We start from the raw sequence: 24,639 nt of genomic DNA, 5'->3' as shown, positions 1-24,639 counted from the left end.
GGTTACTCCCAGTCTGTTTGTGTGTGTTCGTGTATTAAGATCCATTTCGTCTACTCAGCTTTCCCAGGAGACAGTAAAGCAGACAGCAGGCATGGGCCAAGGTTACCTCAGGCTGAGGCACAGGTCTTCACTGCTTACTTCACCACTCACTGCAGTCTGTCAGAATGAGGCAGAATATTTGATCATGCAGTCTTTGATGGGAAATGAAGCTTAATGGCATGCACATGTTGGGTGGGTTGGAGCTGTGCTGTCTGGCAGTCAGAAGTTTACTGTATGAGCTGATAGCTATTTTACGGTTTTGTTGTTTATGTAGGTGTTTAATGCCCAAATGTTGGCTGGTAATCAGTTGTGTCTGACTTTTTTATGTCCTTTTTTATATTCCCACCAGTCCTCCACCCTGCCTCCAACCAGCTGGTCGGGAGTATGCCAGATGGAGTCCGGGTGACGTTCAGCAGACCCAGTCGACCTCCCAACATTCCCTCTCCTCCTCCACTCATTCCAACCACCAAGCCCACGGACAAGCCCTCCTTCATCCAAGGAGGCTCCATCTCCCAGGTGAGACACCAGGGGGACGATGGTATCAACGCAAAGTACAGACTAACTAATGTTACTTAATCATCAAGTGAATGCATCTGCGTTTGATGATGAAATGTTTTCCAAAGCAGACACAGTAAACACTTGATTTTATTTATCCAATGTACAGTATGTGTCAGGTTATTATATTCCATCCTAATAAAAAGCCTCTCCTTGTAAGTTATTCTCATCCAAACAATCGACTCAAGGGGTTGTAGTTAAATGACTGGGGTTAGTAGCTGAAACAGTGAAGCAGAGTGTAACCCACACCTCGACCCTGAACCTTCAGAGGAACAGACTCTGTCCATAACAAATTTCAAGTAATCCTGAGCTATAGTCAATATGTTTATCTACTTTGGACTTGTCAGGATGAACTTTAATTCATGAAACAAATGTACATTTGCAGGGAATCAAGGAACCGTGAGAACGTACAGTTGTGTACAGCTTCTCGACTGTCATTATATGAGCTAGGCTTTCTTGGAAGCTCAGCTCTATAGAAATGGAACAGGGGAGGTGTATTAATCAGAAAACTGCGCTGCGTTGAAAAGTTAATGTCAATGATTTGTTCATTGACAGTTTATTGATGAAAGACTGTTACACATAAAAGATCATCAGAGTCACCTCACACCACTTCCTTGTTTAATTAACAGCCACTGGACCTTGAATTTTGTTCTTTGTGCCTGCTCTCCCAGGGAACTCCTGGCACATACCTCCCGCCCCACGCTGTCTATGGGCCAGAGGGGACTAAGAGCACCGTGGGCTCCATCTCTCTGGGTCTGCCTCGGCAGCAGGATCCCAGCAAACCTGGTAAGACAGCAGACGGTCACATTACTGTGCTGTTTTGTCACTGTGCAGGTCAGACAGGCAGAACACCATTCAATAAAACCAGACCTGACATAAAACAAGAGTAATGACGCCCCTGAGGTCCGTAAAGCTTTATCTTGCTACGTCAAAACATTCTGCTAAAGCGAGATTTTATTGTTTAATAGATTTTTTGCAAGTAAATGCTCCAACATATAAAAATTGATGCTTCTGTAATAGTGCACTTAAAATTTGCTTCTTGCTTTTTGACACTTTATGTGACAACTAAAAATTAAAGATGTGAAAATTCATCCATCCGTAAAGAAAGAGATTATTCTATAGATTATTCTTTTAATCTGAGATCACATAAACGTTGTCTACTCCAGTTGCATCCACTGTTTCTGAAGTGTTGTCTTCAGTGTCACTGAACTTGAACTGCTGCAGTCTGGAAACTGTGACCAGTGCAGTAATGAAACAGCATCTATTCCCAATCCTTCACGCCCACACCTGCGTTGCGTCTCGCCACTTTGCATTTATCTTCAGTCACAACAGAATCTGTGAAATGCTCTGTCAAGAAGTGCACATGTAGTTTTATTGTATTTATTATAAATGAAGCTCATTACAGATTAAGTAATAAATTGCCAGAACCTTGATAAACGAGTTATGTTTAGTCTCAAATACTGACAAGCTCACTATTGATATTTCACCATAAACCTGTGTGGGTAGGTATTGTCCATACTGGTGAAAACAAAGCTGCTCATTTGCATTGCCACTAATCGTTGAATGAGCTTTACTGCATAATGTTTTCCCCGTCAAATGAGATTGTTCAGGACATTTAAGGACATGTCGACCTGAGAAAGGTTCATGATAAAAACATCTTTAGGACCTTTGCAGCACAACTCTGTTGAACTGACACAATGTGAGGAACTACTTCACATCAGTATGTTTAACACATTTCCTCTTTGTTGACCTGAACTTCCTACACGATATCTGTCTGTGGTCTCTGATCAGAGCTGTTCCTGCCACAACATACCGCCCCAGAAGAAACTGCTGACCTGTACTGCAGTGATCCTATAAATCAGGAACTGTAATAGTAAACTGTTTTCCAGAACTCCTTTTCTGTCACTTAATATACTCCGATATGTTTTTGCACAAAACTAATTTCTATGAAAGCCAGTGCTTCAAAAAAGTACAAGGGATATGATATGTTTTGTTAGGAAGATCATGCTGCACAACTTTCACTCAGGCTCAAAACATGACAAACGGAAATAAACTTCTTTTTCTGCTCGTATGATTTAGAAGTTAAGTTGTGACACTTAAACCGGTATTATTAATGAACAGAGAAGGAGTCTGGGCAGGAAGTGTCCTTGAGCAAGACACTGAACCTGAAGTTGCTTCCGGTGGGAAGGCCAGCACTTTACATGGCAGCTCCGACATGAGTGTGTGTGTGAATGGGTGAATGAGAGGCAGACTGTCCTCTGAGGGTGAAAAGCGCTTATATAGGTGCAGTCTATGTACTGTTTATTATGAAAATCGACTTTTTGGTTCAACTCCACTAGATGACACCAACCACACAGAGCTTAACTTCCTATTCCTTGTCTTTCAACTCTTCAGGAGCTGCAGTTTCGTCCATACAGGATGGCAGAGGCAACCCGGCGAAGGTGGGCGAGGGTATGGCTTTCAGAGGATCAATCACTCAGGTAATGACTGGATGAAGGGTTCTTTTTCGCTTGTTTGGTAATTATATGATAGAAGCCTTGGTGATTTATTGAGAAGTGTGTGTTTTTGTTCTTAATGTTGCATTATCTCTTTACTCTTTTGTAAAACAGGGCACTCCAGCCCTGCCCCAGTCCAGCATCGCTGCTGACCTCCTGAAGGGCACAATCACAAAGCTGGCCACAGAGGACCTGAGCATCCCAGACAAGACTAGAGGAGATCAGCTGACTAAAGGTCATGTCATCTATGAAGGCAAGAGTGGTCACATCCTCTCCTTTGATGGTAAGTGCTTTGATTATTGATATATCAAATAACTGTTTGTGTATTTCTTCACCAAGCACACAAACTCAATCGTGACTTTTTATGTCCCAAAGCTATCAAGAACCCGAGGGAAAACACCCGCAGCCCCAGAACAGGCCATGACATGAAACGCACTTACGACATGATGGAGGGGTCCATGGGCAGGGGACACCCCGGCAGGGAGGGCGCTCCCTTCGAAGGTACTGCTTGTGTGTCACTGAGTGTACAGTATATGTGCCGGTTTGTTGGTTGTGTAGCCGTAGCGTGACGGTGGTCATTTGTTTCTCAGGGTTAATAAGCAGAGCCTTGCCTAGAGAGGGTGTCCATGGAGATTCTAAGGAAAGGCCATTGATGACCGGATCCATCATGCAAGGTAGCTAATTGTAAAAAACATGTCCATAAGTCGCTCACTGTTGCTAGTGGCATCAAATAAAGAGAGAAGCTGACATACTTTTCCAACATTTCCAGGAACACCGAGGACCGCTGCAGAGACTTACGAAGACGCCATGAAATATGGGAAACAGATAAAGCGAGAGAGTCCACCGATCCGGTCCTTCGAAGGTGGTATTGGCAAAGGAAAGCCCTATGAGGGAGTGAATACCATCAAAGAGATGGGACGCTCCATTCACGAAATCCCCCGGCAGGATCAGTCCGGCCAGGACATCTGCAAGACCCCCGACATGTCAGACCGGAGGGTTATGGAGGGCGCCATATCTCAGGTGAGACAGTTTGAGTGTTGATGGGCTGGTCAGGATATGCATACAATACAATACATTACAATGTGCAGCATCAACAAATGTACAAAGTGGATGTAAACAATGATGATGAAGAATTAATGACTGACCTGTTGTTCGCTCCATTGTCCAGATTCACCCTCTCAACCAGCCGACTATCAAGCACAATGTCAAGTCCCTGATCACCAGTCCCTCTAAGCTTCCTCACAGCATGCCGCAGCTGGAGGCCATGGAACGAGCCAAATACGAGGAGAGCAAGGCAGTGCGCCACACGTCCGTGGTCAACTCCACCACCTCTGTCCTGCGCTCCACACACCAGGAGGCCAGCAAATCCCAGCTTAGCCCGGGCATGTATGAGGACGCCAATGCTCGCAGGACCCCTGTCAACTACAGCACCAATCCCGTATCCAGAGGATCACCTATGCTGGGACGTGCTCCAGAGGGTATATCCCATAGTCATTTTATTTACAAACGGTGGACTTCGGCCTTCTCAGCCTCGTTGCTTATCTAACACTATAACTACAGCAATTATAGTGTTAGACAAAATTACATTAGACAGTTATCTTGCTAAGCCAGATCATCTTATTGGACGGAGTAAGTGTATTAGGAGTAATATGTAATGTGTACCCACTACTGAGGTCATTGGGTGAAACTTTATTCCTGATTTAGGTTACTGGTCACAGATGTACTCTCATGAGATGTTTCGTTGTTTGTTAAACTAATTAAAAGAGCCGTGTTGGTTCCTCTCTCCTACTAAGGTGGTATGAGCTCTGCGAAATCTGCTGCACATGAAAGAAAGAGTGCCATGACCCCGACACAGAGGGACAGTGTCCCAGCCAAGTCCCCAGTGTCAGGTGGTGACCCTGTAGCCTCTCACAGCCCCTTCGACCCCCACCACAGGCCCGTTGTTCCCGGGGAAGTGTACCGACCCCACCTGCCTCCACATCTCGACCCCACCCTGGCCTTCCACAGAGTGCTGGATCCTGGTACCGTGTTTAAACCCTCTCCACTTTCCACCCTCTCCACCACAACTCCAAACAGAATAATAATAGCCTTGATTCTGAGCAAATTGACGAAAGCAGCTCAGGCCCTCTAATTCATAGGCATTACATGTCCAGGATCTTTTTCAGCCATTGACGTCAGCAGTTGCGATCAGTATCTGTGAGCCTTCTGTTCATATGTTTTGTTTTGTTTCTCTCCTGTCCTCTACGACAGCGTTCATGTTCTCCAGGCAGCCGTCCCCCACAAACTACCACAACACCTACCAGCTGTACACCATGGAGAACACGCGGCAGACCATCCTCAACGATTATATCACTTCCCAGCAGATGCAAGTCATTCCTCGGCCCGACATGGCCCGGGGGTTGTCACCACGGGAACAGCCTGTCGCTATCCCTTACGCAGCTGGAACACGAGGTACGGGCCTCCACCAGCTGACCCTCTCTCACCTGCCGCATCAGGCAGGGGAGAGGCCTTGAGCGGGAGGGGCTGTAGTATGCCGATTGTGTGTTTGTGAAGTAGTGGCTACCTTTTCCAGACGCCCAGAAGCAAATGACCTAGACAAATTTAGCTGATTTACTGCTCTTTACATTGGGGCTGCAACCGATTCGGCTGATTTACCAAGTGGGTACGGTCATCCAAATCTCCCTTTGCTGGGTGGTTGCCTCTTACAAGTTGACCACTATTCCACTCTCTTTGCAGCCCTGTCGATTAATCAATGATCAATCTGTATTTGGGAGCACTAACAGAGGAAGGTGACGGGTTACAGCTAAGTGTATACGGTGTTCGTACATTCAGAAATTGATGGATCGGTTCTTGTTGTTCACCGCTGGCCCTTTGCTTCTGTCTGTAAAAGGGATTATTGATCTAGCCCAGATGCCTCCAACTATCCTGTTGCCTCACCCTGGGGGAACAGGTACTCCCACTTTGGAACGCATCGCCTACCTCCCTGGAGCTCAGCCCCCTTTCCCTCCTAGGGCTTTCAACCCAACCTCCATATCGCCAGGTGAGGACCCCACCCCTCCCTATCCCTACACCCCCGTGTTCCCTTATCTGCCTTGCCACGATCTCCAATGTTCCCTCACACCTCTGTAAGAGTGCAGCCGTGCACTGGCCTGAGGTGTCAAAGGTCAGTTCTGCCTGTCCAGCCACAGATCAAGCTGAATCTTACTGCAGTCACACTGGGAAGGATTTCTCACCAAGCTGACTGTTGTGTGGCGGCGGCAGCGGTTTTATTACTCCAACAGAAAGAAGAAAAGTTGTGCTCCACATCATTTTTATGGGCAAAGAGATGTAAGATTGAAATGTGCAATGAATTGAAGTTGAACTTTTTTTTATGTCTACAGCTGGAACTCTGTAATATCTCGTAGTTCTCAGATCTTATACTCCGACACTCTTTTAGACTCAAATTCACTAAATAAGCCTTAAAAAATTTGGAGGCATAAAGGGTTTGCAGTTGTTTTTTGTTCCACTTTTGAATTGCAAAACTGTTTTCATGTTTCCTCCCAGTTAAGAATAACACGATCATAACAAACAGCACAGTAGAACCCTGTGTAGTCCGTTGCACTAAAGGTTTTCGTCTCAAATTTTAATTATGGCAATATTCCTGGGACAGAATATTACCGTGACGGTGCTGTGATAGATTCAGAACTTATCAGCAAAGCTCTGATCCATCCGGCTGAGACCATATGACTGGTGTGTGTAAACCCCGTGTCTGGTGTTTGTCATTGTTCTCCTCAGGTCACCCTGCCCATCTTGCTGCTGCCGTTGCTGCCAGTGCAGAGAGGGAGCGGGAGAGGGAGCGTGACCGCGAGCACCAGGAGAAAGAGAGGGAGAAGGAGAGGGAGAGGGAGCAGCGGGAGAGGGAACGGGAACGAGAGAGGGAGCGGGAGCGGGAAATGCGAGAACGAGAACGAGAGCGGGACCGGGAGCGAGCCAATGAATACATCCGCGGAGGTGAGTTGTTTAGCTGCTTTGTAAAACAAAAAAATCTAAACTCCAGCTCAGTATGTTTATATTATTTTAATACAATTTGATGTGTGTGTATCAGGTGGACCAGAGCAGCCAGGCCGGCCAGGGAGTCGAGGTTATCTGCACTCACCTTCTCCTTCGCTCAGGACGCAGGAAGTAGTGGTTCAGCAGCGGCCGAGTATTTTCCAGGGAAAGAGTGTCATCACCTCTCTAATGTAAGTTTAAACCTGCTCTAATGCTGTGTTTACATCAGCTCACTTACACTGTGTGTGTGTGTGTGTGTGTGTGTGTGTGTGTGTGTGTGTGTGTGTGTGTGTGTGTGTGTGTGTGTGAAAAATATGCATAGGAGTTTGTCGACACATCCCTAGTTTATGTTAAAAGTCTGGACGGTGGACTCGGATATGTTTGACCCCTTCATTTCCTTATTTCCTCATCAGGCCCCATTCAGCGGCAGCGACACCAGCGGTACAAAGTAGCTCTCGCTACGGTACTGCCGCTGATGCTCTGGCTGCGCTGGTGGACGCTGCAGCCTCAGCCCCACAGATGGATGTGGCCAAGGTGAAGGAGAGCAAACATGAACGGGATGATGACATGTCTTCATCAGCTGCAGCTCGGCGAGCAGCCAGCCTCTCCGAACAGCAGCAACAGGAGGCAGAAAGACGATCCATGCAGTCACCATATGGTGCTATGTCTCTGCCAGGAGGTAAGCCCCATCCAGCTTACTCTGAGGGCCCTGGCGTCGGGGTTAAGGATAAGGGACCTCAAACCTCAAAGTCCCGCATCGAAGAGGAGCTTCGGACTCGTGGAAAGACGACTATCACAGCCGCTAGCTTCATTGATGTCATCATCACACGGCAGATAGCCTCTGACAAAGACTCACGAGAGCGAGGCTCTCAGAGCTCTGACTCCTCTAGCAGCTGTAAGTGTGTTGTATACACATGGCTTAGGAGATAGCTGAACCTTATTAAAACTGCACACAAGTGCACTATGACACTGTCATCGTCAGTTACCTGAGTGGACTAGAACACAAATGAGTTAAATCTTAAATGTAATCATTTATCAAAGTACATATTTTTATAATATGATTGAACCTTTTAATATTGTGTCCTTTGCGCAACAGAAATAACTTGTTGTTCATACTTGTGCTGCAGTGTCATCTAGTCGATATGACAATACCGGCGGAGGAGCCATTGAGGTGATCAGTCCTGCTAGTTCCCCGGTCCAACTGCAACAGGACAAACCAGAAGACGGACAGCAACAGGCAGCAGGTATGAACACACACCCGGAGTGAGCAAGTAAATTCTTGGAAGTAGAATACTGAATATTTCAGTTCATTCAAAGAGCGTTGTAGTTCATGTCAAAGATGACATTTAACAACGGTTGAACAAATTTGGCTGTGGAGGCTAAATTTAGCTGTTAGTGGCGTAAACATGCCCCGACTGACCTTTTCATTTGAGACCGTCGGACGCCGTTCCTCGGCACTAGTCTAGTCACCAGACTCCACTTGAAGTTATTCCTGTCAGCCGCACGCAGATGTAGATCAGTTACTGTTGGCAAACAGCATGTTAGCTCCTCCCCATCTCATCACCCCTTACCTCAACCTGACTGCTGCTCCAAAACAAAAACACTGACCCTGGTCAACCTTCACCAGCTGGCATGCGGGCGTACGACATGAGTCGTTACCGACCATCGGGGGAGCCATCACAGCCCAGTTCCCAGCAGCCCCCCTCCTCCCAGGCAGACAGCTACTCTCAGGTCCCCAAGACTCACCGGGTCATGACCTTGGCAGACCACATTTCGGTAAGATGTGCTGGAGAATATGAAAAAAGTAATGAAGCACATATCAAATTTACAATGTACCTCACCCCATCATGCCTAACTCACCTGGTTTTCTGGTTCCTGTCACGCAGCATATCATAACCCAGGACTTTGCCCGGAATCAGGACCCTCCACCCGTCTCCTCCTCAGCTTCTGCCACATTCCAGAGCGTGGTGCCCTCCGTGTCCTCGTCAGGTCGAGCCAAGGTGCCCAGCCGCTACAGTCCTGAGAACCAGGTCCAGGCTCTACACCACCAGAGACCCTCCAGTAGAGTTTCACCAGAGAACGCCCCTGACAAGCCCAGAGCCAGGTGTGTGAACCAGAGAGTTAATCCTGATATACTGAGAGTGAGTCTGATTTATTACACATTGTGTGTCTAACGTTAGTCTCTGTCCTTCCTGCCCAGGCCTGGTAAGTCTCCAGAGCGAGGAGGCAGGCCGATGGAGAACTATGAACCCATCTCTCCACCGCAGAGCTATCAAGGCATGGACAAACAGGATGCTGCCGGGCCTCCACCCCAGAGGCGAGAGGCGGAAAACTCTGAGATCAGGTACCGGTTCTGCACAGTTCAGATGTGTGATAGTTTGTAGCTGTCAGCTCAGCAAGCCAGTACATCTCTTCATACAGCTCGATACTCGGAATCAGATTTGATATTTATATATTTAAAGTAACTGATACTCTTTTAAAGGTTAATTACAATAGCTGTTGGATTACTGTTAAATGTAAACGAGGAATTTTCTCTGTGCAGCTTGTCATATATGTTGTGAATATCAAATTACCAGTATCTCCTCACTTGATCGACACATTGCTAAAATTAGTTTTCCATCAGCACCCTGACATTTGATGCATGACTGTAAATCAGTTTACCAGCCGGCAGAATGCTCCCTGCTGTCAGCAGCTGTTTGACATCCCAGTTTAAAGTCCCTAGTCCTACTGAGGGTTTGTTTCCCCAGTTACCCCTTTTGCTGTTTGACTCTTTACTGTTTGTCTGGTTCAAGGAATGACTCAAGGTCTCCAGGGAGTGTCAGCTACCTGCCTTCCTTCTTCACCAAGCTGGAGAACACCTCGCCAATGGTGAAATCCAAGAAGCAGGAGATCTTTCGTAAGTTGAACTCCAACTCTGGTGTCGGTGATTCTGACGTTGGTAAGTGGGTCTTCTCTTATCCTCTTCCTTCTAACTAACATGCCTGCATCAGATGATTAACAAACTGTTAATATTTGTGTGTGCAAGACTTTAGTGTTTTAAGAAGTCAAGTCCTACTAAATTTTCAAGCTCATTAAGCATGTGACGCTGGAACAATTTGCCTTACTGTTACATTTTTTTTATGTTTTTCAATGGCCAATAATTGTCTTGCAGGAAACGCACAACCAGGCACGGAGATCTTTAACTTGCCTGCTGTTACCAGCTCCAGTAAGTAGCAGTGACAGTCGCTCAGAAACTTAACGCTTCACTCTAGTTGATGTATCCTTCGTCACTGTTTTTTGTTGTTGTTTTTTGGTTTGTAGGCAGCATCAACCCCAGGAATCACTCCTTTAGTGATCCAGCCAGTAACCTGGGCCTGGAGGACATCATCCGCAAGGCTCTGATGGGCAACTTGGAGGAGAGACAGGATGAGCATCAGGGAGGAATGGGGGCTCAGTGTGCCATCAACAACACACCTGGTGCAGGCGGTGATGCCCGCCAGGAGGCCAACCCATCACCCAGTATGGGTATGAACAAATCACATTCCCAGCACGTTCAGCTTGTTCAGAAGAAGTCCCGTGTTTAACATGTTGCTGATTCACACATTCTGCCCATTTGAATCTGCAGGGAAGCAGAAGCAGAGCAAAGCCAACAGCCGGAAATCCAAGTCACCTAACCTGGGTCAGGCCTACGCTGGTGGGGAACGTCCCTCTTCAGTGTCCTCCGTCCACTCTGAGGGAGATTATCACAGACAAGCCCAAGCCCAGCCACAGTGGAGTTGGGATGACCGACCCTCATCCACAGGTGAGCTGTCCGGCCTCTGCTGTCAGAGTCTGTGAAAACCAGTCACCTACTGTAAGTGCGGTTAATCTTGATTTTTAAATTTTCTCCACTTCTTCTTTCCGCAGGATCCATGCAGTTCCCTTACAACCCGCTGACCATGCGCATACTAAGCAGCACGCCACCAACCTCCATAGCCTCCCCCTCCATACAGAGCCAGCAGCAGCAGCAGCAGCAGCAGCCGCAACCGCCTCCGGCTGGAGCCCCGGTGGCCCAGCAGCGCGTGTGGCAGTCTCTGCTGTCAGAGCAATATGAGACCCTGTCTGACAGCGATGACTGAGCCCTGCTTGCTACGGCTCCAATAACCACAAGAGACGCCTGAACTGAGGCCTGTCTGTCCACCCCCCTCTCCCGGAACTAACCTTGCTCACTTGAGAGTGTGACAAGTAGGTGGGGTGGTGTCATTTTTTAATTTTGGTGCTATGGCGCCCCCTGGCTGTTGGCTAAGAGTACAAGCAGCAGCCTGTGACAGGCAGGGCTCTCCAGAACAAGACTTGCTTTTGGTCCGGAAGCACTCACCCGGCCTGTCGGGATGAGGGGATGACATGAGCTATAGTAAAGATGAAGAACTGAATATGTAAAAAGAAACAACATAAGAGATTATTTCTGAATTTTGTTTGATTTCTGTAAAGATATACTTTGTCTTTAAGAAAATCATTGTATGTACATAGAGTAACTTTTTGCAGTGTTTTTCCTACCTTGATTATTTCTTATTTTAATGTCGCTTTTAAATTGATCCACTTTAAATGGGAAGAGTAGGGGTTTAATCTTTAATATCACAGTTGGTCTCTCCCAGTCCATCTCCACCCCACGTCACCTGACCCCCATTTTAATATTTTTACCATAGCGACGCTAAGAGAGACCAGACCTGTGGTTTGTACTTGACCATGAGTGGAGCACAGAGACTGTGCTTCCCTGCGCGCCATCCATCAAGCACCACCAGAGCCTGAACATCGTGGACACTCGAGGATGAAACAAAACACAGACTAACATTTCAAACAGCTTTGATATCTGATGCCTGTCTTCGCCACACAGTGGAGATGATGTATGGATTGTAATTATCAGATGGTAGATGTAACTTCTCACCCGGTTCTAGACAGAGAAATGTCTTCAAAAGTTGAGAACACTGGTGTCATAGCAGAAAGGTGAAAAGTCTGATATAAGCTTAATTTTGCCAGAAAAGATGATATCCTTATGACTACTCCTGGACCCAGTCTGAATAATGAAAGTGAGCCAATGTGTTTTTTTTTTTTGTTTTTTTTTTTGTTTTGTTTTGTTTTGTTTTTTTTTGTTTTTTTTAAATAGAGCTGACCATGGTGTGGCACATGTTGCTGTCTCTCTCTGCAGTTTCCAGCCTGTCCAGAATGATCTGCTCTGCAATGTTGTCATGGTAAAAAAAAAAAAAAAAAAAAAGTATGTCAGGAACTTTTTTTTTTTTGTTTTTGTTTTTGTTTTGTTTTGTTTTTTTCTTTGGACAGTTTTGCCATGCCGCGTGACTTGAGAAAGAAGGCAGCTTTAAGTAATTTTCTCAGAGATATACGTTGGTGTTTGATGTTTGTATTTGTTTCTGTAGTCCCTTTTTTTTTTGATACTGTCCTGACAAAATCTGAACTCTGTAAATTGTCTTTCCATTACACAAAAAGACAAAACTAACCAAACATAAAGAATGGTCTGCACCATTGTTGCACTTTTTTGCTTTCTAGCTTTTGACAACAAAAAGCATACTACCTGCTGTGTAACTTATTCAACCTCCAGCACAGGAGTATATTCAGATGTGCTTTAACTTTTCCCACCACTCACAGAAATCTGGATGTTTTGACTTCCTGTCTTTTCTTGTAGCTGGTACATGAGTTTGTAGTGTGACACTTGCATCACAGTTACAGTTTTAAGTGTATGGTACCGTTAAATGTTTAGGAGTTTGCTGTCATGGTGATTCAAAACTATGACCACTTAATCTCTGCTTTCATTGTGTCAATCAACAGGCGTACAGCTTAGAATATAAATTATACTCGGTCAACATCATAAATGGCAGTAACGTTCCTTCGCAAGTCTTTTTGAGATATGTGAAAAAAAACACCATATTTTGGCTTTTTCCACTTTCACTTTGCTCAGTCAACTAATCCATTCTGCTCTAAACTTGATATTTTCTTTCTTTCTTTGATTTTGAATCATTTTTCATAGCACATGTTCAGATTTTTATTTTCTGTCATTTTCAACATCTTTGTTATTCATCCTATTTAGATGGGATGTTATGTGTTTACAAAGGCAATGACAAAAAAAGTTTACAAACTTGAATCTTAAAGAAATCCGACATGAAGCCGAAAAAGAATTAGAGCATCTTTTCAGCTCTCTATCAAACACACAGTGGTGACTTTTTTGTCTTTTTGAAATTGAGACTTGAAAACCCGTGTATCCTATGATGTTGAAATGCAATGTTTGTATCGCACAATGTCTCTTAGTAGGCTATTACAAGAGTTCAGACCAATCAAATAAAGTGGATCAGTTGTCCACCACTGAATAATGTGTATGTTCTTCATAGGTGTCTCATCTTTTTATCGACTAATATGATGCTGCACTGCATCCCCCATTTCTACTGCTGCCAGAACCAAGACAAACACAAGTGGTACGAAAATTTGTTGTTGAGGTACATCATAGCTTTATTTTATAGCAGGCCTGCTGCTGTATATGTACTTAGTAAATGAAAATGGCAGATTGGTCAATAATGGTTTGAAGTAGGTTACTGCAGTGAAAAAGTGTGTTTGTCTTTCTGTTGGGAGCCTTTTTAACAGTAAAAATTCACATAGGGTTGTTTCATACCACATATTTGGATTTCAAGTTATTAATAATATTAATTATGTCTCTGTTGCATCTGAGCTTCACTGGAAGTCATGTCAGTGACCCATAGTGCCCAGAACCAGAACCCTGAAACGGAGAAATCTGTGTTATTAATAACACCTGTGTTTTTGCCGCCATAAAACGTCAAAATGTCTGTTTTGTAAACGGCCTGTGGTGCATGCTAGCTCATTGGCTAGTTATTAATTACCCCTGGACTGAATGTCCCTCATGTGAAAGGCCTGTAGCTGCTGATCTCATGTCTCCTGACAGCTGCATTATGCTGTTTTATCAGTGAACAATGGTCTTTTTTTTTTAGCTAAGATAAATAAACATGAATTGAGAGTTCAACCACTGGTGCCTCATAGGGCAGCATTAGTAAATTGAAATAATTTGACTTAAAGCAAGTATAGTTTGGCATTAACCTGTCTTGTTGCTACTAATATACAAGTTTATACCTGTGGCCTGTTTGTTTTTCCACATACACATACCAAATGAGACTATTTATTGGTGAGAGGCAGGCTATATTCTCAATGCCGTCACTAGCTTCATCTCAAACATAGTGTCTGAACCTATGCAATATTTGCCTTGGCTACTGTTTTCTACCTCATCACTTTGCAAGACTAAAAATTGATTTCTAGTAGGCCTTTTATTTTGGAGGGAAAACAAAACTTCGAGTCGGAAGTGGTAATATTTTGGTCGTTCCCTGTAGAGGAGACATCCCGTGTGAGAAATGCCCTCACTTTTACCTGCAGTGGCTGAACAACTTTTCCGAGATATCCAGAAAACATACCAGGAAACGTCTCAAAGTAAGACGAGAGCGGTAAACGGTAAATATATGACCGTTAGCCCTCGGGCAGTTATAATGTATAAGTGGTTAGCATCACTAGCTAACAGTTGGGTATAGCATACTGTGACAAAATCGCTTGTTTTTATGAGAAAAGTTGACTTTAACTGAACTTTTGTCAGGAATGAATAGTTACAGTATTTTTCCATTAATGAAACGCTGCTGTTGTGTTAATGTTAATGCAGTATTTGGCATATTTTGTTTTACTCCGGCGTTTTACAACGGTGTGGTTTAATAATCCGGCGGTAGAGGGCGCTCTAGCAACACACTTCCACTTTTTCTCATGTTACTAGGTTAACACATGGGGTTAACACTAGACACCTGAAAAGAAACACTTTTATTCACTGCAGACATTTTGTAGGAAAAATGTAAATAATTTTAATAATGGCTCTTCCATTTAGGTGTCCACTTCCGGGGTCCAAGTAGAGGCCTTCTTTCACAGCAAACATTTTGACTTAATAACCTCAGGAATCTATGAAGTGTCTCAGTGAGCAGTGACCCCTAAATAAAAGCAGCCAAATGGAATTCATTAGATTGTATTACTGAGAACTGCGCTGTGGAAAAGGCCTGTTGTGAATGCTAGCTTACTCGAGCTTACTGGGACATTTCAATGGAGCTGAGCCATTTATGTTATTAGCTGCCATCAAAAAATGTCCCATTGTTGTATTATGTCCAACACAATGAGACTGATGTAATTCACACATGACTAGCCAATCTTCATCACCAGGCTCTCAGATCAACAGGTAACATTACAGTTATTGACAATACAGTTGTCTCTGATCAGTTTTTCTCTGGCAGGACTGAGAATGGGAATGTTATGCCACCAAAAACCTACAATAAAGTTTTGTTTATTTTGTCCACCAAGGATTGCCTCCTGCCAAGTCCTAAATCCTGATTATGCTTGATAAATCTCCTTGGACTTTTATTACCATTAATCAGTGGTTGTGCTTATCTATACTTGGTCCTTTTTTAAAAGACCAAACTGAAAAGTACATTCTTATTTTTAGCTTTGGCTTCAGAGAGGGAAGAGCTGCTTTAATGTGTACACTGGAGTCATGTCGAGGGACCAAACAATACTGTGGGTTTGAATAGTTGACACTGTGCCACTCAAAGGCATTCAACATATTTCTTTGCACGTATTATCAGTTATTAAACTTGAACCCTCATCTGTTGGGCCTTCAGCTTTCCTCTCCAGCCACTAGTGGGAGACAAAAATGTTGTCCAATGTTTTACCAAAAAGTAGTAATACCAGCAATACTATACAATTTCAATATATGTGATTAAGAAACCTTTTTTCTGTTTATAAAATCTAACACCATTAGTAACTGCACCCATCAGATAAATGTGAAGTAGTATTGAGTTATTGAGTAAGGTGCGCCCAATGATTATTTTCTGAATTAATTGCGCCCTCTGTTAAAACAAAATAGAAAATAGATAAAAATTCCACAATCAGAATTTCCCAGAGCTAAAGGTCATATCCAGTGTATTGCTCTGCCAATGTGAGACAAAGAAAACGCCGCAAATTGAGAAGCTGGAACCATGAAAATTGACCTAAGCGATCTCTCGATTATCAAAATATCTGCAGATTAATTTTCTGTTGATTAGAATGACATAAAATTTAGTGCTTTTGTTGCAATGCTTCTTTGCAGTGTAACAGCAGTTAAATGTTAAGCTTTTGTCTGTGTATTTAACAGCATCAACACAAAAGCAGGATGTTAAAACAGGTTGAAATTAATGTAACTATCATTGTATTATTTCGTTGGACAGGACAGCTCTTAACACATTAAATCAGATAAATCATGGATTCTCCCCCTAATTTATCTGCAGACAATTGAAACTTAAAATTTGTCACCTTTAAATCTGTGTAATTCACATTTTAAGCAATTATTTTTTCTCTTTTGCAGTTCCTGATGACCTGCTTATTGCGTAAGTGTCTTATTTCCATTTCTTATTATCTTTCATCACAGATATTTATCAATAACTCTGCCACCAATAACATTATTTTGCTGTCACTCTTCGAGTTTTCAACTTTATGACTTTCCACAAATATACACTACCGTTCAAAAGTTTGGGGTCTTATTTTTGAAAGAAAAGCACTGTTTTTTCAATGAAGATAACATTAAACTAATCAGAAAATACACTCTATACATTGTTAATGTGGTAAATGACTATTCTAGCTGCAAACATCTGGTTTTTAATGCAATATCTACATAGGTATATAGAGGCCCATTTCCAGCAACCATCACTCCAGTTTTCTAATGGTACATTGTGCTTGCTAATTGCGTTAGAAGGCTAATGGAGGATTTGAAAACCCTTGTGCAATTATGTTAGCACAGCTGAAAACAGTTTTGCTGGTTAGAGAAGCTATAAAACTGACCTTCCTTTGAGCTAGTTGAGAATCTGGAGCATCACATTTGTGGGTTCGATTAAACTCTCAAAATGGCCAGAAAAAGAGAAATTTCATGTGAAACTCGACAGTCTATTCTTGTTCTTAGAAATGAAAGCTATTCCATGCGAGAAATTGCCAAGAAACTGAAGATTTCTTACAACGGTGTGTACTACTCCCTTCAGAGAACAGCACAAACAGGCTCTAACCAGAGTAGAAAGAGAAGTGGGAGGCCCCGCTGCACAACTGAGCAAGAAGACAAGTACATTAGAGTCTCTAGTTTGAGAAATAGACGCCTCACAGGTCCTCAACCGGCAGCTTCATTAAATAGTACCCACAAAACGCCAGTGTCAACGTCTACAGTGAAGAGGCTACTCCGGGATCCTGGACTTAAGGGCAGAGTGGCAAAGAAAAAGCCATATCTGAGACTGGCCAATAAAAGGAAAAGATTAATATGGGCAAAAGAACACAGACATTGGACAGAGGAAGATTGGAAAAAAGTGTTATGGACAGATGAATCGAAGTTTGAGGTGTTTGGATCACACAGAAGAACATTTGTGAGACGCAGAACAACTGAAAAGATGCTGGAAGAGTGCCTGACGCCATCTGTCAAGCATGGTGGAGGTAATGTGATGGTCTGGGGTTGGTTTGGTGCTGGTAAACACCTCCAAATTATGCAAGAACTATTTAGGGAAGAAGTAGGCAGCTGGTATTCTATCTGTAATGGAGTGGCCAGCACAGTCACCAGATCTCAACCCCATTAAGCTGTTGTTAATTCATTTTGCAACTCATTTGATAAATAAAAGCGTGAGTTTTCATGGAAAACACAAAATTGTCTGGGTGACCCCAAACTTTTGAGCGGTAGTGTATTATCTTCGGCTTTCTGAGTTACGATGTGAGGGAAAAGTTCTGCACATGGCTTAATGGCTGAGTGGATGTAAAGTGTGCAAACCGCACCAAGGAGGACAACGGAAGCATTTTTACAGTCTGGATTTGCCAGGTGACGTAGCACTGAGACACAGTGCTGTGATGCCACTCTGTGTCTTTGCTGCCACAGTTCCTGGCATAATGATCAGAGTTACCGGGAGTGTAGTGGTGTTCCCTGTCTGGGTCAACATGGCCACATCCTGCCTGCTCGTCAGGAAGACTCTCATTTACAGGCTCTTCATCACACTTTCTGGTAATTCACAAGCAGACATCATTATCCATTTTTATATTTATCTCCCAGTTTCCCTCATCTTTGCCTCTTGGGAAAACTTCCACATTATTGATTACAAACAAAATATAATTTAAAAACTAACACACTGATTCATTCAAGTTTTAGTTTTACATTAGCAAAGTTTTGCCTGATGTAATGCATAACGGAGGATCACAGTTTATTATATTGAACATCAATATGATTGTCTGTCATGGTACTTTGCATTCTTGTCATATGGTGATATAGATACATATAGATATATTGATAGTAGAATAATAGTGAATGAATAATAATAACGTAACATATTTTGATTTCAATATATCCCTCAGTCCTCGTTTGGTCTGAACTGGTAAATTTAGATAATTAAAGCACAGCTACACAAGAACAATTATAGTTTTTGCCATCTGAAGGATCAGTTTTAAATATCATGGCGTGAGACTCCTAAAACTAACGAGCAATGGCCTCTCTCTAGACTCACCACTGTGTGAGGATTCATCAGTCATACAGGGAAAAAAGGACAGAGAGGCAGAGGTGGTTCTTCTACCAACAGTCGCCCCAAACCAGCTCCACAGGGATCCTGACAGAACATGCTGTTTTTAATGTGTTGTGCACATAAGTACAGAAAATGTTGGAGACGTCTTTATGTCTTTCCCTCACTTCTTACATTTTTCCCCTCGTGTCTTTCAGTCTCAAGTTTGTCTTCGGGCCTTGTGCGTTACAGGCTTTGGACCTGGTCGACCAGCGATCAGTCACCTGTCTGTCCTCTCCCAGTGGACGTAAGGCTTTCCAGGTATGTCATGTATCCGTCAGCTTTCACAATCAGCATCCGACCTGCACAGTTTACATCCTGCAAATGAATGGTTTGAATTTTAACGTGAAATTACTGCAACTATATCCACGTTCTTTCACAGCAAGGCAATTTCCAACTTGTAGGAGCTGCATTATTAGTGTGTGTAGGAATATTCTCATTCCACTCAATCAAACTGTTGGACGTCTGGATTTTCTGCCCCTTTAATTAGTCGTTTGCATGTTTCCACTGTTCTCTGACTCCTGGTTCAGCTGTGTTCTTCTCACCAAAACAGCACACAATCCTTTTAATAAGTTTCTAAATATATTTGACAACTAGATCAAAGGGGTTAGGGTTAGTGATGATCTCCCTTGCACCTTGTTTTAGTAAGTAATGTTACCTCTAGTAAAGAATCTAATTTTGATCCCTTCATCTTTCAGTGGCCATCCAACTTTAAAGCCCCTTCTCTGTCAAAATCCCCTCAATCACCAGATTTGTTCATGAATCAAAATATTTTAGATCACTATTCAGCGTCAGTATGTTAGAAGTCCATCCCGACAAAAGGACAGGAGCTGATGTGACTCATTTTGAATACATTATTTGTAGTTTGCCGGTTTTCATTTCTGGGTGTTTAGAAGTGAAAAAACATCACCTCTGTTTTGGGAAAGTGGCCTCAGATATTTGGAGCCATCTTTGGATCTTAATCTTCTGATAACTCCTTGGATCCTTTTCATCGTGGTGCGTCCAGTATCAAGTCCCAGCACGACTCACACACAGACACACACACACTACTGTTTGCCAACTGAATGTCAATGAGAGACGGATACTTGAAATGACTCCCTGAGATCACATTTTCTGTCAATGCATCTGGTACATATTCACTCACCGGCCACTTTATTAGGTACACATGATCAAATGCTCGTTAACGCAAATATCTAATAGGCCAATCGCATGGCAGCAACTCACTGCATTTAGGCATGTAGACACGGTCAAGACGATCTGCTGAAATTCAAACCGAGCATCAGAATGAGGAAGAAAGTTGATTTAAGTGACTTTGAATGTGGCGTGGTTGTTAGTGCCAGATGGGCTGGTCTGAGTATTTCAGAAACTGCTGATCTAATGGGATTTTCATGCACAACCATCTGTAGGGTTTAAAGAGCACGGTCTGAAAAAGAGAAAATATCCAGTGAGCGACAGTTCTCTGGGTGAAAATGACTTGTTGATGTCAGAGGAGAATGGCCAGACTGGTTGGAGCTGATAGAACGGCAACAGTAACTCACATAACCAGTCGTTTCAACCAAGGTACCCAGGAGAGCATCTCTGAGCACACAACACGTGGAACCTTGAAGCAGATGGGCGACAGCAGCAGAAGAACACACCGGGTTCCCCTCCTGTCAGCTGAGAACAGGAAAACTGAGGCTACAATTCGCCCGGACTCACCAAAACTAAACTATAGAAGAAAAACGTTGCCTGGTCTCATGAGTCTCGATTTCTGCTGCAACATTCAGATGGCAGGCTCAGAATTTTGCATCAGCAACATGACAACATGGATCCATCCTGCCTCGGATCAACGGTTCAGGCTGCTGGTGGTGGTGTAACGGTGTGGAGGATATTTTCTTGGCACACTTTGGGCCCCTTACTACCAACTGAACATCGTTTAAACGCCAGAGCCTACCTGAGTATTGTTGCTGACCATGTCCTTCCTCCTATGACCACAGTGTACCCGTCTTCTGATGGCTACTTCCAGCAGGATAACATCACCATGTCACAAAGCTCAAATCATCTCAAACTGGTTTCTTGAACATGACAATGAGTTCACTGAACTCCCGTGGCCTCCACAGTCACCAGGTCTCACTCCAACAGATCAGCTTTGGGTTGTGGTGGAGTGGGAGATTCGCATCATGGATGTGCAGCCGACAAATCTGCAGCAGCTGCCTGATGCTGTCATGTCAATATGGACCAAAACCTCTGAGGAATGTTTCCAGCACCTTGTTGAATCTATGCCACGAGGAATTAAGGCAGTTCTGGCAAGGTGTACCTAATAAAGTGGCTGGTGAGTGTATATAATATATCTTATTAGGAACTTAATCAAGTGGTCTCCTCGACTGAGTTCTTAAAGTATATTGTACAAAGTACAGAATGCAGAATTACTTGTGGGAGAACAGGGCAGTCCACCAAGGATGTGGTCATTGTGACCTAAATTTCTTGTAAACTCCTTCAGGCCCCTGCAAAAACAGTTTTATGAAAGGAACAGTAAAATACAATGCAGCTAAATAAAGACTGTTTGGACACTTTCAGCTCAGTCGGTGCTGTCTTAATTGTTTCACCTCATTTCATGTACGGCTGTTTGACATTTGTGGTCCAGCAGAATGTATTGGAAATGAATAATAGATTTTTACTCTCTTATTCACTCTTCTGGGAAATGCTTTTTTTTTTTTTTTTATTTCATGAGAGCAAATGTAGCACAGAATAAGAGAGTCTATTTCTGTTCTTAGTGGAAAACAAACTTCCACAATAGACTGTTTACTTTGTTTTTACATGTCAGTTTTCCCAATTATTTCTGACCTCTTATATCTAGATATAATTATAGATATATATATATATAATATTTAGATTTTTCTGATGATCTTTATACATTAAGGTCTGTGATTCCAAAAACATTGTATTTGTTCTAATTGAGGTTGTGACCATATATTTTGAGCTGCAGTAATTAATCAATGGGTGAGGATTATGAGGATTTGCCGCTTGTCTTTGTCATATGTGATAGTAAATGAAATATGTTTTTGTTTTTGAACTGTTGGTTGAACAAAAGAAGCAGTTTCTGATTTATTTTTTCACATTTCTACTAAATGAATAGTGGATTTATTTATAAGTAATTTGCAGATTAATTGACAGTGTAAACAATTGTTGATTGCATCCCAAACTTTGAAGTTTTCATGGCATTATTTTGTAAATTGAGAAGAACTGATAATAATTTTCAGGTTGGTACAGTATCTATCTGACTGTAGTGTCTAGTTGAGGTGACACAGGTCTGAACCTGTGGGAAGGTTGCAGATTTCTCTGCTTTATCGCTCCACTGTTGACGTGTGGCGCTTGCAACACTTCAGTTTGTCACTCACCCACAGCTGCAGATTAATGTCAGAGAAAACTATTATTAGAGGAATAGTTCAACCTATTGGAAATTAGATTTATTCACTTTCTTACCAAGACATAGATGTGAAGATTGATACCATTCTCATGTCCGTGTGATTTAAATATGAAGCCACAGCCAGCAGCCAATTAGCTTAGCTTAGCATGCAGCCCTCAAACAGGTGGAAACGGATTGAGTTTACCTACCAGCTTACTAATTAGCACATGAAATCTTTGTTTAATTTGTGCAAACACTGAGGTGTAAAAACAACAAGTTGCAGTTTTGTTCTGGGCTATGATCTGGACAGTTTCTCAGGTGAGCAAAGTGACTCCTCTCTTTCTTACGCCTCCGCACCAGCGACAGGCAGAGCTGGAGGCATCATGTTCTCAGGTGGTCCGTATGTCCGTCCCATTCTCATGAACGCAGTATCTCCCTTGTAATTTGGAACAAATGTCCAGTTGGACTCAATGATGAACTGATTAGACTTTGGTGGTCACAGGTCAAAGGTCAAGGTCGCAGTGACCTCACAAAACACCTTTTTGGCCATAACTCAAGAATTCATATGCTAATTTATGACAATTTAATACAAATGACTAATAGGATAAAGTGATGAAGTGACCACATTTTACATCCAAAAGTTCAAAGGTGAACTTCACTGTGACATGCAAAAAACACTCCTGGCCATTATTCAACATTGTAACTGAGGAAGGAGAGATTGGGACCGTGTTTCCTGCAACTTGGCTGGTTGGCAGAGGCGGTGATTCCTGTTTACCTGGCAGCTGGTCCCAGCAAATTGTTATTCAATACAAGTATTGAGGGTTTTTGTACAGATTAAACAAACACGGTATAAGGTGTTAAACTGTGAGATTTAGAGGTGCTGGTTGGATCTGGTGGCTGGTAACTTCTAGACAGAGTCAGGTTATTGTCGTTCTATTCTATTAATTCTCATTGATTCTCTATTCTCATAAACTCTCTGCAAGAAAATGAATAAGCACATTACCCAAAATGTCTGACTATTCATTTAAATGAAGCCCTGCAGTAGATGATTAGTCATGTGTGTCTATCAGATGTACTGTATTAGTTATGTAATAGACTTAATCGTTACTCAGATTTGTCCAAGTTGAATATTCCTGCCTTTTTTCCATCAGCCTGCAGGTTCAGACTTCTCTGTTGAGAGTAGTAGCGTTAGCTTACATCGTGCAGTGAATCGCATGCCTTCACAGCGAAGTTTCACCACATGAATCGCACATTAATAATCACATAGTCTTCTTCTTTCTCTCTCTCATACATCTTGAAGATTGAGTTTATTTTGTCACATAAACAGCTGTGAGTGTTGCTCCTGCGATCAGGTTCTGTCTTATGTTTTGACAGTTAGAGATACATTAAGTGAGACTTGAGTTTATACAGCGTCTGTTCATAGACTGTCTCAAAGCCCTGGCACAAATATTAAGCTTACACTGGTCTTTGCTTCTCTCAACTTGAATTTGACAGTAAGTGCTTCAGTGGGCAGCTGCTGAAAACAAACCAAGCTCTTTCTATCCTAATACCAGGACATAGTTGAAATGGCATTAAGATATAATTTAGGCTCTGGCTTAATATTATCACAGGACGTCTCTCACTTTTAAGAAACAAAGGTTGAGGAAAGGAGAAGTTTCTCATGAAGTTACTGTGTCTTCTCACTCAGGGCAGACCATACATGGGCAGCATGCGACGGCACTAAGAGTTAGAAGAACATCATTACACCTCTGGAGGAGTGATCTCAGTGACAACAGTTGCAGGACCACTGGCTAATTTAAAAGATAAACCTCTCTACAATTAGTCACCCACTTTTCAAGTGTCTTTACAAACTTCCTGTAAGGCAGGAAGAGGATGAGCAAGCAGATTTCACTCATCAGATCATGAAAAAAGAAGCATAAAAAATTAGATTTCTTAAACGCTTTCAGGAAGTTGATGAGACCAGTGTTTGGAAATGAACTATGTTCTTAGACCATATGTAGTACTGAGTTTACTAGAAGTACACTGACTTGAGTGCTAACTGGGCACTGTGTCAGAGAGATGCTGAAATAGAAGCTGATAAATTAACAAGTTCTGCCATTTTTGTCATTTCCTGTTAATATTCTGTTTCCATGGGACACAACTGACTTTCTCACGTTGCCGTGGTTGTTTGGTCTCGTCTTTCCTCAAAAGGAATGAATAACTCATGAGATCTTGGCATTTAGCTGCTTTTCACCTTATCTCATTCCTAACACTCAGTGACCTTTTCATAGGGGATGGTGTACCAAAGCCTGCTGGGACATGGAGGTAGTTAGTGCATTCTCATCGGTAGTGAAACTCAGCTGTATGAACATGGACACTCTGTGGGTGGCAGCATTGAGTCTTTTACTCAACAAAACATTAAGGGTTGCTGATGAGGACAGTGGTGCTGAAACAATTAGCTGTAGTAGTTTACTGACATTAATTGTTAATTGATTAATCATTTGATATAGACAAAGATGCCAAATATTTACTGGATGTGCTGTTTTGT

The 24,639-nt window shown here is 42.8% G+C and overlaps 2 protein-coding genes across 8 annotated transcripts in view; both read left to right on the top strand.

Moving 5' to 3' along the window:
- The window catches only part of ncor1 (nuclear receptor corepressor 1), a 51,479-nt gene extending 38,023 nt beyond the window's left edge, over nt 1–13,456 (top strand). For 3 of the 6 annotated variants that reach the window (XM_087177136.1, XM_023418309.2, XM_087177137.1), the window contains 23 exons: nt 389–555; nt 1,266–1,380; nt 2,989–3,074; nt 3,204–3,372; nt 3,465–3,590; nt 3,680–3,763; nt 3,859–4,109; nt 4,258–4,567; nt 4,883–5,110; nt 5,340–5,540; nt 5,980–6,129; nt 6,864–7,079; nt 7,174–7,309; nt 7,532–8,013; nt 8,246–8,362; nt 8,746–8,894; nt 9,005–9,222; nt 9,319–9,462; nt 9,911–10,056; nt 10,270–10,323; nt 10,419–10,622; nt 10,723–10,899; nt 11,004–13,456. In XM_087177136.1, coding sequence (XP_087033262.1) covers nt 389–555; nt 1,266–1,380; nt 2,989–3,074; nt 3,204–3,372; nt 3,465–3,590; nt 3,680–3,763; nt 3,859–4,109; nt 4,258–4,567; nt 4,883–5,110; nt 5,340–5,540; nt 5,980–6,129; nt 6,864–7,079; nt 7,174–7,309; nt 7,532–8,013; nt 8,246–8,362; nt 8,746–8,894; nt 9,005–9,222; nt 9,319–9,462; nt 9,911–10,056; nt 10,270–10,323; nt 10,419–10,622; nt 10,723–10,899; nt 11,004–11,215 — 4,142 coding nt within the window. In that variant the 3' untranslated portion in view covers nt 11,216–13,456. The remainder of the gene's footprint in view (nt 1–388; nt 556–1,265; nt 1,381–2,988; nt 3,075–3,203; nt 3,373–3,464; nt 3,591–3,679; nt 3,764–3,858; nt 4,110–4,257; nt 4,568–4,882; nt 5,111–5,339; nt 5,541–5,979; nt 6,130–6,863; nt 7,080–7,173; nt 7,310–7,531; nt 8,014–8,245; nt 8,363–8,745; nt 8,895–9,004; nt 9,223–9,318; nt 9,463–9,910; nt 10,057–10,269; nt 10,324–10,418; nt 10,623–10,722; nt 10,900–11,003) is intronic. The other 3 variants (XM_087177134.1, XM_087177133.1, XM_087177135.1) reach the window with 3 other exon arrangements.
- A 1,004-nt stretch (nt 13,457–14,460) lies between these two features.
- The window catches only part of zswim7 (zinc finger, SWIM-type containing 7), a 17,766-nt gene continuing 7,587 nt past the window's right edge, over nt 14,461–24,639 (top strand). The window contains exons 1-3 of one of the 2 annotated variants that reach the window (XM_023418355.2): nt 14,461–14,576; nt 16,519–16,540; nt 18,886–18,988. In XM_023418355.2, coding sequence (XP_023274123.1) covers nt 14,501–14,576; nt 16,519–16,540; nt 18,886–18,988 — 201 coding nt within the window. In that variant the 5' untranslated portion in view covers nt 14,461–14,500. Of the gene's footprint in view, nt 14,598–16,518; nt 16,541–18,885; nt 18,989–24,639 lie in introns of both variants that reach the window. The other variant, XM_023418354.2, reaches the window with a different exon arrangement.

Source organism: Seriola lalandi, unplaced genomic scaffold (assembly GCF_002814215.2).
Source record: "Seriola lalandi dorsalis isolate HSWRI2012SDOR001 ecotype SW California unplaced genomic scaffold, Sedor1 jcf7180002054581, whole genome shotgun sequence".
Taxonomy (NCBI): Eukaryota; Metazoa; Chordata; class Actinopteri; order Carangiformes; family Carangidae; genus Seriola; species Seriola lalandi.
The sequence above is the reverse complement of the archived record's forward strand: the minus strand, read 5'-3'. Positions and strand labels throughout refer to the sequence as shown.